Below are 13,667 nucleotides of genomic sequence, written 5' to 3'. Positions count from 1 at the left end.
AACTGCAATCCGTTACGTTACCAGCAGAAATATTGTAATCAGATTACCGATACTTTTGAAAAACTAGATTAATTGTAGAATTACTTTTAAATTCAGAAAGGATGTTTGCGGAAAAAATTACATTCAAATCAGCATTGAAAAAGGTGCAAGTTTAAGTTTGTTCCGTCTGAGTGAGTCTGACCACAAGTCAGAGACCAAAATGATGACACACCAAATGTGTTTGATGGATCGCGGGAAAAGAGCAGGAAAAGGCTTATATAGGCTACAATCCAAGCTATGTCTTCCAATTGTGCAACTGCCAGAGGTGGGACCAAGTCATTGTTTTACAAGTCACAAGTAAGTCTCAAGTCTTAGCACTCAAGTCGCAAGTCAAGTCCCAAGTTAGGACATGCAAGTCTGAGTCAAGTCTCAAGTCAAGTCTCAAGTCCTAAACTGTCTATATATTTATTTATTTCCAAATAAACCCCCCCATAGTGATCGTCTATCAAGGATCGCTATGGGGCGCATTCGGGCGATGTAGGCTTGTACACAATCGCCCAACACACACACACACACACACACACACACACACACACACACACACACACACACACACACACACACACACACACACACACACACACACACACACACACACACACACACACACACACACACACACACCTGGTCTATCTTGTTGAGACAGTCTTTGTTGGAGGCTAGCTCAGCCATGAAGGCTGGTTACAGTAGGCTAATGTATGTCAATGGTTTTAGGAACAGCAGTAAAATCAGGCAGGATTTAGGCTACCAAATGCCTAGCCAGTTGTAGCTCAATCTTGGGTGCAGTGATCACGTTCCCGCACTGACTGACTGTGTGGAGGCTCATTGATGTAACATTACGTTAGCCTACCTGATACACTAGCAAAGTAATACAATATATAGCTGTCGGCTATATTAGCCATGACTTACCGTTCTTTGTGCAGCTTCAAATGTCGAACAAAGTTGGTAATTGTTGCACCTCCGTCTGTAATTTTCTTCCCGCTTGTTTTACAAGTTGCAATCAATTGTGGGACACAGCCAGTGAAATATCAGGGCGGCAAATTCAAAAACAACAAAATGTCATAATTCAACTTTCTCAAACATACAACTATTTTACACCATTTTAAAGATACACTGCTCCTTCATGTAACCACATTGTCCAATTTCAAAAAGGCTTTACAGCGAAAGCAAAACATTAGATTATGTTAGGAGAGTACATAGACAAAAATAATCACACAGCCATTTTCCAAGCAAGGACATGTGTCAATAAAACCAAAAACACAGCTAAATGAAGCACTAACCTTTGACGATCTTCATCAGATGACACTCCTAGGACATTATGTTACACAATACATGTATGTTTTGTTCGATAAAGTTCATATTTATATCCAAAAACAGCATTTTACATAGGCGTTCAGAAAATGTATTCCCACCAAAACGTCCGGTGAATGTGCACATCAATTTACAAAAATACTCATCATAAACGTTGGCAAAATATATAACAATTATTTAAAGAATTATAGATAGACTACTCCTGGATGCAACCGTTGTGTCAGATTTTAAAATAGCTTTACGGAGAAAGCAAATTTTTCAATATTCTGAGTACATAGCTCAGCCATCACGGCGAGCTATACAGACACCCGCCAAGTTTGAGGCAACCTAAACTCAGAATTAGTATTAGAAATATTCTCTTACCTTTGCCAATCTTCATCAGAATGCACTCCCAGGACTGCTACTTCCACAAGAAATGTTGTTTTTGTTAGAAATAATCCATATTTATGTACAAATACCTCCGTTTTGTTCGTGCGTACAGATCACTTATCCAAAGGCATAATGCGCGAGTGAGGAACCAGAGACGAAAAGTCAAAATGTTCCATTACTGTACTTAGAAGCATGTCAAACGCTGTTTAAAATCAATCTTTATGGTATTTTTAACGTAAAATTGCGATAATATTCCAACCGGACAATAGCATATTCATTCAAGAAGAAAAAGAAGGTACGGCGCGTTCGCGTGACTGCGCATATCCAATCCCTTTGTTGCCAGGCAGTCCACTCAGAAACTGAGTTCCTATTATCTGCCCAGTGACAGGAGAATGCTCAAACCACTTTCTGAAGGCTGTTGACAGCCAATGGAAGCCTTAGGAAGTGCAACGTCACCCCACAGACACTGTAGTTTCGATAGAGAATCAAAAGAAGAACTACAATTCTCAGACTTTCCACTTCCTGCTTGGATTATTCTCAGGTTTTTGCCTGCCATATGAGTTCTCTTATACTCACAGACACCATTCAAACAGTTTTAGAAACTTCAGAGTGTTTTCTATCCAAATCTACTAATAATATGCATATTGTAGTTTCTGGGCCAGAGTAGTAACCTGTTTAAATTGGGTACGTTTTTCATCCGGCCGTGAAAATACTGCCCCCTAGCCCAGACAGGTTAAATGAAGAGTTGATGCGCTGCACACTTTTTTTAATAGCATCATTTTTAATATTTGGGCTTGGGGAGGGTATCAAGTCAGGTCGAGTCAAAAGGCTCAAGTCCAAATTAAGTCACGAGTCATTGGTGTTAAAGTCAAAGTCGAGTTGCAAGTCATCATATTTGTGACTCGAGTCTGACTCGAGTACAAGTCATGTGACTTGAGTCCACACCTCTGGCAACTGCTGTCGGCATCCAAAGATTCAACTAGAATAAACGCTTGGAGGTAAGGACGACAGCAGTGGTGTAGCCTACGGGCTATACATTTATCACTTATTTTTATATCTACATAGCACATTGATGTGAATCATGCTGCTGCTCTCTCATTTAGCTATTTGCGCCTCATGGATTGTGGTTTTTCTGGATGGCTGTTCACAAATGGAAATGTGTATTTTAACCCAATAATGGTTGAATTGAAGTTTAAGCTGCCTAGTTTGTCCCAGCCTATGGATTCAAAGTTTGAGGGAGTTCTGCCTTCTACACTCCTCCGTAGAATTGTGCTCAATACTATCAACAACTTGTTTATTGTTTATTGCTCAATGTAATTTGTGCTGATTCCCCCCCAAAATCCATAAGCCTAACGGACACATGCTCAAACTCGCACACTTTTGATAGACTTAAATGAGCAATCTGTAGTTGATACATTCATTTTTGTACTTATAAATGAAGGATTTCCTTTTTTAAATGTTTTTTTTATTTAACTAGGCAATTCAGTTAAGAACAAATTCTTATTTACATTGACGGCCTATCCCGGCTAAACCTGAACGACACTGGGCCAATTGGGCGCCACCCTATGGGACACCCAATCACGGCCGGTTGTGATACAGCCTGGAATCAAACCAGGGTGTCTGTAGTGACGCCTCTAGCACTGAGATGCAGTGCCTTAGACCGCTGCACCACTCTTAAATAGGAAAAGTAATCCGATTACATTCCTCAGGTTAGGTAATCCAAAAGTTACATTGCTGATTAGAATTTTGGACAGGTAACTAGTAACTGTAATGGATTACATTTAGAAAGTAACCTACCTAACCCTGCACATGGCAAATAAAGTGAAAACTTGAAACATGGAATGTAAATGGAGTTAAAAACCCAATGAAAATGGATAACTGTACAGCAGAAAATAAACTATGTGACTAAAACACTGATTTGTTTGTGACTGTATGGCTACAGCAATACACCCTGACAAGCCTGACACCCTGGACGGAGCAGATATTTGATTGATTGATGGATTAATTAATTAATTGTTTGTCACTCTGTGGCAGGAGTACACTTTGGCCCACACAGACAAGCACGACACCCTGGATGGAGCCGAGCATGCCCTAAAGAAGCACGAGGACTTTGTCTGCACCATGGATGCCAACATGGAGAAGCTTGCCAGCACGCTTGAGGGGGGACAGAGATTGGTGGACAGCGGGAACCTCTACTCCCCCAGGGTCCAAGACAAGATGGACTCCATCTATGACAGGTCAGTCTTGATGCTTTTTCTGGTATAATATTTGCTTAATTACTTTAATAACGAAAATGGGAAGCAAAATTACCCTCCAAAAGACATCAGTTTTCTTTGAAAAGACAGGACAGTTGAAAATAAATCAAATAAAACATCATAGTATATTATCCATACATGAATATAAAAAGCCCCCTCTTTTATTCTTTTAATTCGAGTGTCAGTCATGGGTTTACGATGGGTCACCCTCTATCTGTCTGTACTTCCACGGAGAAAATCTCTACACTACACTACCTGACCTATTGACCTTTACTTGTTCTCCAGGAGCAGCTTGGTCTGTTCCCTCAGTAGTGAGTGTTAACCACATAGAGTAGTTCAGCTAGCTAGTATCCTGCCACTCTGAGGAGAATGAAATGCCATAAGTTGTGTCCCAAATGGCAGCCTATTCCCTACATAGTGCATTACTTACTACATACTGTAAGTGGACTATAAAGGGAATAGGGTGCCATTTGGGATGCAAGCATACTATAGAGTAGTTCAGCAAGCTATTAGGCTGCCATTTTGAGTCAGCTAGGTCAGCAATACATCACTACATTGTTCCAGTGGAGGGTGAGAGAGAAAGTGGATGTTCTTCTCCCATTAACGTACGCCATCACCATCTGATCCGATTCCACTGTAAGGGAGACAGGAGGGGGGCACCAGACGCCTGCTATGATGGGTATTGATCCCAGAGAGAGTGCTCTTCACTGGGTTGCTTCAAAGAGCAGGGGCTGTAATTGGAAAGGCTCAGTAGGGGATTGCATGTGTTTTTTACTTCGGAAGGTAAACACCCCACCATCGGTCTCTGTTGTCGGGACCTGGGTCATGTTCATTAGGCACCAAACAAAAGGAAATGGACTGAAACAGAAAGGGACTACCCGGAATGAGAGATGCTCATTTTTGTTTTCTGTTACAAAATGTTTTTATAATGCTTTCCGTTGTATGCCCTACTGAACACAACCTTGCAGATATGGGAGTGAGTGTAATGTTATTCTGTTGTGCCTCTGTGTGTTTGATCTGCAGGTACAACAAGAACCGAGGCAAAGCCAACGAGGTGACAGGGATCCTCAAGGATAACCGTGATCTTCAACACTTCCTGCAAAACACTCAGGATGTAAGTTATTGTATTCATTTTCTGGGGACACGATAGATAGATGTGTTCCTGTCTACTTTTTACTAGTGTTCTTGTCTGTGCTGACTCTGTATTGCTATCCCTCTCTCCCTCTCTCCATCCTCCACCTCTCCTCTCTTCACCTCTCCTCTCTCCACTCCCTCTCTCCATCCTCCACTCCCTCTCTCCATCTTCCCCCTTCCTCCCCCACTTCCTCCTCCACCCGTCATCCCTCCTTCTCTCTATCTCTCCAGCTGACTCTGTGGATAAATGAGAAGATGTTGACTGCTCAGGACGTGTCGTACGACGGGGACAGGAACCTTCACACCAAGTGGAAGAAGCATCAGGCCTTCATGGCTGAGCTGGCCTCCAACAAAGACTGGCTCAACAAGATAGACCAGGTGTGTGTATGCATGTGTGTGTGTGTGTGTGTGTGTGTGTGTGCGCAAGGTGACATATCTTCACTGAGCTAGTCAGAGCCTGTTCTCTACTCTCTCCACTATAGTATCAGTTACTGTTTATCCTTACTATATGCCACATGCTATAATAAGTCAAAATGTTGTCCCCTGAATGTTACCTTCTAACATCATCCTTGCTCTTCATAAAGGCATCTAGAAAAACTGGTTTCTGTTTACTTGATTAAAATAATAATGTCAAAAGTAAGAATCAATCAATCAATCAAATGTATTTATAAAGCCTTTTTTACATCAGCCAATGTCACAAAGTGCTATACAGAAACCCAGCCTAAAACACCAAACAGCAAGCAATGCAGATGTAGAAGCACAGTGGCTATGAAAAACTCTCCTGTCCTGGACATTAGTCTATCACAGTAATCATATAGTGTATCCCATCATAATCCTTATCATACATGTACCCTGCTTGTCATCCACAGGAGCTGATGGATTCTATAAAAAGTAAGAATGTTTCTCCTGAATGTGGCCTTCCTAACCTCCCCTTGTTGTCATCAACATCCACACAGGAGGGTCAGGAGCTGATGGACTCCAAACCTGATTTCGAGCCAATCGTGACGGTGCGTCTGGCCAAGCTGCATGAGCTGTGGGACAAGCTGGAGTCCACTGCCGAGGACAAGGCCTGTCTGCTGTTTGATGCTAACCGCTCCGAGCTGTTTGACCAGAGTCAGGCTGACATGAAGAAGTGGCTGGCTGAGCTGCAGAAGGAACTACAGGGAGACGACGAAGTCAAGGACCTCACCAACGCCAACATCCTGCTCAAGAAGCACCAGGTATGTGTGTGTGTCTGTATGGAGGGTTGTGTGTCTGTGTGGAGGGGTGTGTGGCTGTGTGGAGGGGTGTGTGGCTGTGTGGAGGGTTGTGTGTCTGTGTGGAGGGGTGTGTGGCTGTGTGGAGGGGTGTGTCTGTGTGAAGGGGTGTGTGTCTGTGTGGAGGGGTGTGTGTCTGTGTGGAGGGGTGTGTGTCTGTGTGGAGGGGTGTGTGTCTGTGTGGAGGGGTGTGTGGCTGTGTGGAGGGGTGTGTGGCTGTGTGGAGGGGTGTGTCTCTGTGTGTGGAGGGGTGTGTCTCTGTGTGTGGAGGGGTGTGTCTCTGTGTGTGGAGGGGTGTGTCTCTGTGTGTGGAGGGGTGTGTCTCTGTGTGTGGAGGGGTGTGTCTGTGTGAAGGGGTGTGTGTCTGTGTGGAGGGGTGTGTGTCTGTGTGGAGGGGTGTGTGTCTGTGTGGAGGGGTGTGTGTCTGTGTGGAGGGGTGTGTGTCTGTGTGGAGGGGTGTGTGTCTGTGTGGAAGGGTGTGTGTCTGTGTGGAGGGGTGTGTGTCTGTCAAAAGTTGTATCCCCTGATCTCCTTTAAGAAAACAAAGTTGTGCCCTATGTCTGTCTAGCCGCTCTAACCCCCCTCCCCCCCTCCCCTCCAGCAAACAGAGAACCATGTGCGTGACCGGGCCAGGGAGCTGGAGGACCTCCAGGAGGCTGTCCAGAAGCATGGTGGCCCAGCCGGGAGCAGGGAGGACCAACCAGAGCTGGAGGCTGAGCAGCAGGCCATCCAAAGGGACTTCCAGCAGCTCCTTACCCCCCTGGCCCAGCGCAGGGGCAAGCTGGAGGCAGCCAAGGCCGTGCATCAGTTCTACCGGGACCTGGCTGATGAGATTGTGAGAATGCCTTTCAGCTTATCGCAACCCCATTATAGCATTGTTTTTACTATTTGAAACCTGTCAGAATACTTTCTCAGAGAAATGCTGACATGAACACTGTGTTATCCTTCACTGCTCTTTCTTTCTCTCTCTCTCTCTCTCTTTCTTTCTCTCTCTTTCTCTCTCTCTTTCGCTCTCTTTTTTACTCTCTCTCTCTCTCTCTCTCTCTCGGTCTATCGTAGCTCTGGGTAGAGGAGAGGTTGCCCCTTGCGATGTCAGATGAACATGGCAGCAACCTCCAGACGGTCCAATTGCTTTTGAAGAAGAACCAGACGTTACAGAGGGAGATGAAGGGCCACCAGCCGCGGGTGAATGAGGTGTTGGAGCGTGGCCGGAGGATGGCATCAGCCGCTACAGAGGAGGGCGGGCCGGAAGCAGAGCGTATTGGAGAGCAGGTGTGCACACACACCAGTGGAGGCTGCTGAGGGGAGGCCAGCTCATAATAATAGCTGGAAGGGAGTCAATGAAATGGTATCAAACACATCAAACATGGTTTCCATGTGCTTGATAACATTCCATTGACTCCATTCCAGCCATTAATATGAACCGTCCTCCCCTTAGCAGCCTCCACTGACTGACACACACACACACACACTGACACACACACACACACTGACACACACACACACACACACACACACACACACACACACACACACACACACACACACACACACACACACACACACACACACACACACACACACACACACACACACACACTATCTCTCTCTTTCCTATTTTCTTCAACCCTGTTTATGGATTTGTTTTTGAGGCTGTGTGTTTTCTCTGTGTTGTATATTGTAAAGCATCTGTATAAAGGGCTATAGAAAACCTGTGTATTGCTTTGATTCCAGGTGAAGGAGCTGAAGGAGGTGTGGGCCAGGCTACAGGAGGAGATGGCTAAGAGGAGAGACCGGCTGAATGGATCTAACCGGGCCCAGCAGTACTACAACGATGCTGACGAGGCAGAAGCCTGGATAGGAGAGCAGGAACTCTACATGATTGCTGATGACAAGGCCAAGGTCAGGACGGAAGGGGAGAGGAAAGAGTGGAAGGGAGAGGGGAGGAGAGGGGAGGAGAGGCAGGAGGGGAAGAGAGGAGAGAGGAATTGAGGAGAGAGGAGGTGAGGGGAAAGGAGGTGGGGGGGAGGAGGAGAGGAGGCAGAGGCCTGGATTGGACAGCAGGAACTCTACATGATTGCTGACATGGCCAAGGAACTATTCACAAAAGATGTTTAGAACTATCAGGTAGCTCCATTGATTAACTTGAGAGCTGTTTTATTTCCCTTTATAGCAAACCAAGTGGTGGGGATGCTGTTTGGCTGAGAAACAAATGACAGGTTGTGACATTAAAGTGTTCATTTGTTCTCCACCATTCGCCAGGATGAGCAGAGTGCCATGTTGATGTTGAAGCGTCACCTGATAGTGAAGCAGGCTGTAGATGACTACTCAGACTCCATCCAGAAGCTGTCTGACCGTGCTCAGAAGATGCTGAATGAAGACCACCCTAATGGGTGAGTGGAACCCAGACACCAGGGTTCAGTCATCTTACCTTGTGTACTACAGTGTAGCTGTCACTACCTTCTCCGTAGGCCTCAGAGTATTCAAGACTATGTTGCATGAATGTATTAATCCATTTTTAGAATTGGTCTCTTGTTCCTCACTACGTAACAGTATATTTTAGAGAGGAAGGGGTGTGGTTATGATTGTGTCTCTAATCATACAAAGATCAGACAGCTATGAAACAGTAAAGCCAGGATGCATGATGATGACATGTCTCATCTTGTAAGTCACTCTCTTTTTCTCCTCTCTCGATCCTGATCTCTCTCTCTCTCTCAATTCAATTATCTCTCTCTCTCAATTCAAATCAATTCTCTCTCTCAATTCAATTATCTATCTTTCTCTTCTCTTCTCTCTCTCTCTCCTCCTCTCCCTCACTGTCTCTCATTCTCTCTTTCCCTCTCTCTCTCTCTCTCTCTCTCCCTTTCTCCCCATAGTGAATCTATCATCCGTCGTCAGGGCCAGGTGGATAAGCAGTATGCTGGACTGAAGGACTTGGCAGAGGAGCGCAGGAGGAAGCTGGACCATGTCTATCATCACTTCCTGCTGAGCCGAGAGGTGGAGGATCTGGAGCACTGGATCGCTGAGAGGGACGTAGTGGCATCCTCACAGGAGATGGGACAGGACCTGGATCATGTTACAGTGAGGAGGGAGGGATGGGAGGGAGGGAGAGAGAGGATGTGGTGGCATCCTCACAGGAGATGGGACAGGACCTGGATCATGTTACAGTGAGGAGGGAGGGAGAGGATGGGAGGGAGGGAGGGAGAGGATGTGGTGGCGTCCTCACAGGAGATGAGACAGGACCTGGACCATGTTACAGTGAGGAGGGAGGGAGAGGATGGGAGGGAGAGAGGGATGTGGTGGCGTCCTCACAGGAGATGAGACAGGACCTGGATCATGTTACAGTGAGGAGGGAATACACACAGTGAATACAGAGGCCAGGGATTCTCAACCCAGGACCTCTGGAGGGCTTCAATGAACTTCCCAGGGGTACTGAAGCTGGGGGAAAACTATCAAATAAATGTAAAGTTCTAGGTAGCTGAAGGGATAGAGAATGGTCCAAGCATGAAGTCCCACCTTGTATTTGTTCTCTCTGTAATGTTCTGTATTCCTCTGAAGTATATCCACACTCTTATAATTGCTTTATTATCTTCACATTTTTAAGATGATTTTATTTTCCATTTCCTTCTCCAAATAAAAAACGTCCAGATCCTGAGGGACAAGTTCCGTGACTTTTCCCGGGAGACAGGGATGGTGGGACAGGAGCGGGTGGACTATGTGAACCAGACGATCGATGAGCTGATCAAGGCGGGCCACACGGAGGCTGCTGCCATGGCTGATTGGAGGGACAGCGTCAACGAGAGCTGGGCTGACCTGCTGGAACTCGTAGACACCCGAGCTCAGCTCCTACAGGCCTCCCACGACCTGCTCAAGTCAGTCTGCACACAACCTGCTCAAGTCAGTCTGCACACAAATGATGGCAAATGGTTCATCAATGCCACTAACTGTTTTTGGCTGTTTAGGCTCCAAAACAAGACAAACACATAAAAACTTTTAGACATTTCATAGATGTTTGAGATCTGACTTCTGACAGATGAAAGTAGATTATATTTGTACACCACAGTGTGGTCTGATGGGTCAGCTGTAACAGAATGTCCTGGTGGTTCTCAGGTACTTCGATGATGGGAAGGAGCTGGTGTCTCAAATCCAAGAGAAACTAAATGAGATTCCTGCTGACCTGGGAGAAGACTTCAGCAAGGCAGATACCTTCCACCGCATGCACGCTGCCTTCGAGAGGGACATCAGCGCCCTGGGAAAACAGGTACACCTTAACCCCCTACTGCCTGTTTGGCCTGGAGTTTGGTTGCGAGGTCTACAGGAGAGGCAGCATTAAGACTAAGATATTATGCTGACTAGAGATGGCTCTAGTGTACAGCCATGTTCAAGTTACAGTGGGGCAAAAAAGTATTTAGTCAGCCACCAATTGTGCAAGTTCTCCCACTTAAAAAGATGAGAGAGGCCTGTAATTTTCATCATAGGTACACTTCAACTATGACAGACAAAATGAGAAAAAAAATCCAGAAAATCACATTGTAGGATTTTTAATGAATTTATTTGCAAATTATGGTGGAAAATAAGTATTTGGTCAATAACAAAAGTTTATCTCAATACTTTGTTATATACCCTTTGTTGGCAATGACACAGGTCAAACGTTTTCTGTAAGTCTTCACAAGGTTTTCACACACTGTTGCTGGTATTTTGGCCCATTCTTCCATGCAGATCTCCTCTAGAGCAGTGATGTTTTGGGGCTGTCGCTGGGCAACCCGGACTTTCAACTCCCTCCAAAGATTTTCTATGGGGTTGAGATCTGGAGACTGGCTAGGTCACTCCAGGACCTTGAAATGCTTCTTACGAAGCCACTCCTTCGTTGCCCGGGCGGTGTTTTTGTCATGCTGAAAGACCCAGCCATGTTTCATCTTCAATGCCCTTGCTGATGGAAGGAGGTTTTCACTCAAAATTTCACGATACATGGCCCCATTCATTCTTTCCTTTACACGGATCAGTCGTCCTGGTCCCTTTGCAGAAAAACAGCCCCAAAGCATGATGTTTCCAGCCCCATGCTTCACAGTAGGTATGGTGTTCTTTGGATGCAACTCAGCATTCTTTGTCCTCCAAACACGACGAGTTGAGTTTATACCAAAAAGTTATATTTTGGTTTCATCTGACCATATGACATTCTCCCAATCCTCTTCTGGATTATCCAAATGCTCTCTAGCAAACTTCAGACGGGCCTGGACATGTACTGGCTTAAGCAGGGGGACACGTCTGGCACTGCAGGATTTGAGTCCCTGGCGGCGTAGTGTGTTACTGATGGTAAGCTTTGTTACTTTGGTCCCAGCTCTCTGCAGGTCATTCACTAGGTCCCCCTGTGTGGTTCTGGGATTTTTGCTCACCGTTCTTGTGATCATTTTGACCCCACGGGGTGAGATCTTGCGTGGAGCCCCAGATCGAGGGAGATTATCAGTGGTCTTGTATGTCTTCCATTTCCTAATAATTGCTCCTACAGTTGATTTCTTCAAACCAAGCTGCTTACCTATTGCAGATTCAGTCTTCCCAGCCTGGTGCAGGTCTACAATTTTGTTTCTGGCGTCCTTTGACAGCTCTTTGGTCTTGGCCATAGTGGAGTATGGAGTGTGACTGTTTGAGGTTGTGGACAGGTGTCTTTTATACTGATAACAAGTTCAAACAGGTGCCATTAATACAGGTAACGAGTGGAGGACAGAGGAGCCTCTTAAAGAAGAAGTTACAGGTCTGTGAGAGCCAGGAATCTTGCTTGTTTGTAGGTGACCAAATACTTATTTTCCACCATAATTTGCAAATAAATTCATTAAAAATCCTACAATGTGATTTTCTGGATTTTTTTTCTCATTTTGTCTGTCATAGTTGACGTGTACCTATGATGAAAATTACAGGCCTCTCTCATCTTTTTAAGTGGGAGAACTTGCACAATTGGTGGCTGACTAAATACTTTTTTGCCCCACTGTATGTCATGGTGAGTAATCATATCAAGCTTTATTTATTTCTCTGCTGCCAATGACTGGAACGAACTACAAAAATCTCTGAAACTGGAAACACATCTCCCTCACTAGCTGTAAGCACCAGCTGTCAGAGCAGCTCACAGATCACTGCACCTGTACATAGCCCATCTATAATTTAGCCCAAACAACTACCTCTTCCCCTACTGTATTTATTTATTTTATTTATTTTATTTTGCTCCTTTGCACCCCATTATCTCTATTTCTACTTTGCACTTTCTTCTACTACAAATCTACCATTCCAGTGTTTTACTTGCTATATTGTATTTACTTTGCCACCATGGACTTTTTTGCCTTTACCTCCCTTATCTCACCTCATTTGCTCACATTGTACATAGACTTATTTTTCCTACTGTATTATTGACTGTATGTTTGTTTTACTCCATGTGTAACTCTGTGTTGTTGTATGTGTCGAACTGCTTTGCTTTATCTTGGCCAGGTCACAATTGTAAATGAGAACTTGTTCTCAACTTGCCTACCTGGTTAAATAAAGGTGAAATAAAACAAAATAAAATAAAAAATGTATACAGCACATTTCAGACATGAAATGCAACGCAATGTGCATCAGGAAAAAACTCATGAAAATAAAAACTGAAATATTTACTACACAACAAACATAAGAGGATGAAAAACAAAACAGCAACAATAAAAACTAAAAGACTAAAAAGCACCCTGAGGTCAAACAAAGCTAAAAAGGTGTTTTAAGATCTGTTTTAAATATGTCAACAGTTTCAGCTCCCCTCAGGTTCTCAGGCAGGCTATTCCAGAGGCTGGGGGTATAATAACTAAAGGCTGCCTCTCCATGCTTCTTGGTCCCCCTCAGGTTCTCTGGCAGGCTATTCCAGAGGCTGGGGGTATAATAACTAAAGTCTGCCTCTCCATGCCTCTTGGTCCCCCTCAGATTCTCTGGCAGGCTATTCCAGAGGCTGGGGGTATAATAACTAAAGGCTGACTCTCCATGCCTCTTGGTCCCCCTCAGGTTCTCAGGCAGGCTATTCCAGAGGCTGGGGGTATAATAACTAAAGGCTGCCTCTCCATGCCTCTTGGTCCCCCTCAGGTTCTCAGGCAGGCTATTCCAGAGGCTGGGGGCATAATAACTAAAGTCTGACTCTCCATGCCTCTTGGTCCTAGACTTTTGGATAGTTAAAAGGCCAGTGCCAGAGGACCTGAGGGACCTACTGGGTTCATAACTTAAAAGCATGTCTGACATGTTTTGGGGTGCGCCATCATGGATTGATTTAAAAACCAATAGAAGAATCTTAAAAATA

At 44.9% G+C, this 13,667-nt stretch overlaps 1 protein-coding gene across 3 annotated transcripts in view; it reads left to right on the top strand.

Annotated features, from left to right (window-relative positions):
- Positions 1–13,667, top strand: part of LOC106611276 (spectrin beta chain, erythrocytic) — an 80,952-nt gene that overhangs the window by 52,086 nt on the left and 15,199 nt on the right. For all 3 annotated transcript variants that reach the window (XM_014211314.2, XM_045723623.1, XM_045723622.1), the window contains 11 exons: positions 3,754–3,956; positions 4,998–5,088; positions 5,340–5,486; positions 6,065–6,328; positions 6,966–7,199; positions 7,424–7,636; positions 8,099–8,266; positions 8,627–8,757; positions 9,241–9,445; positions 10,013–10,236; positions 10,475–10,625. In XM_014211314.2, coding sequence (XP_014066789.1) covers positions 3,754–3,956; positions 4,998–5,088; positions 5,340–5,486; positions 6,065–6,328; positions 6,966–7,199; positions 7,424–7,636; positions 8,099–8,266; positions 8,627–8,757; positions 9,241–9,445; positions 10,013–10,236; positions 10,475–10,625 — 2,031 coding nt within the window. The remainder of the gene's footprint in view (positions 1–3,753; positions 3,957–4,997; positions 5,089–5,339; positions 5,487–6,064; positions 6,329–6,965; positions 7,200–7,423; positions 7,637–8,098; positions 8,267–8,626; positions 8,758–9,240; positions 9,446–10,012; positions 10,237–10,474; positions 10,626–13,667) is intronic.

This window comes from Salmo salar, chromosome ssa09 (genome assembly GCF_905237065.1).
Source record: "Salmo salar chromosome ssa09, Ssal_v3.1, whole genome shotgun sequence".
Taxonomy (NCBI): domain Eukaryota; kingdom Metazoa; phylum Chordata; class Actinopteri; order Salmoniformes; family Salmonidae; genus Salmo; species Salmo salar.
This window is presented reverse-complemented; position numbering and strand designations above follow the sequence as displayed.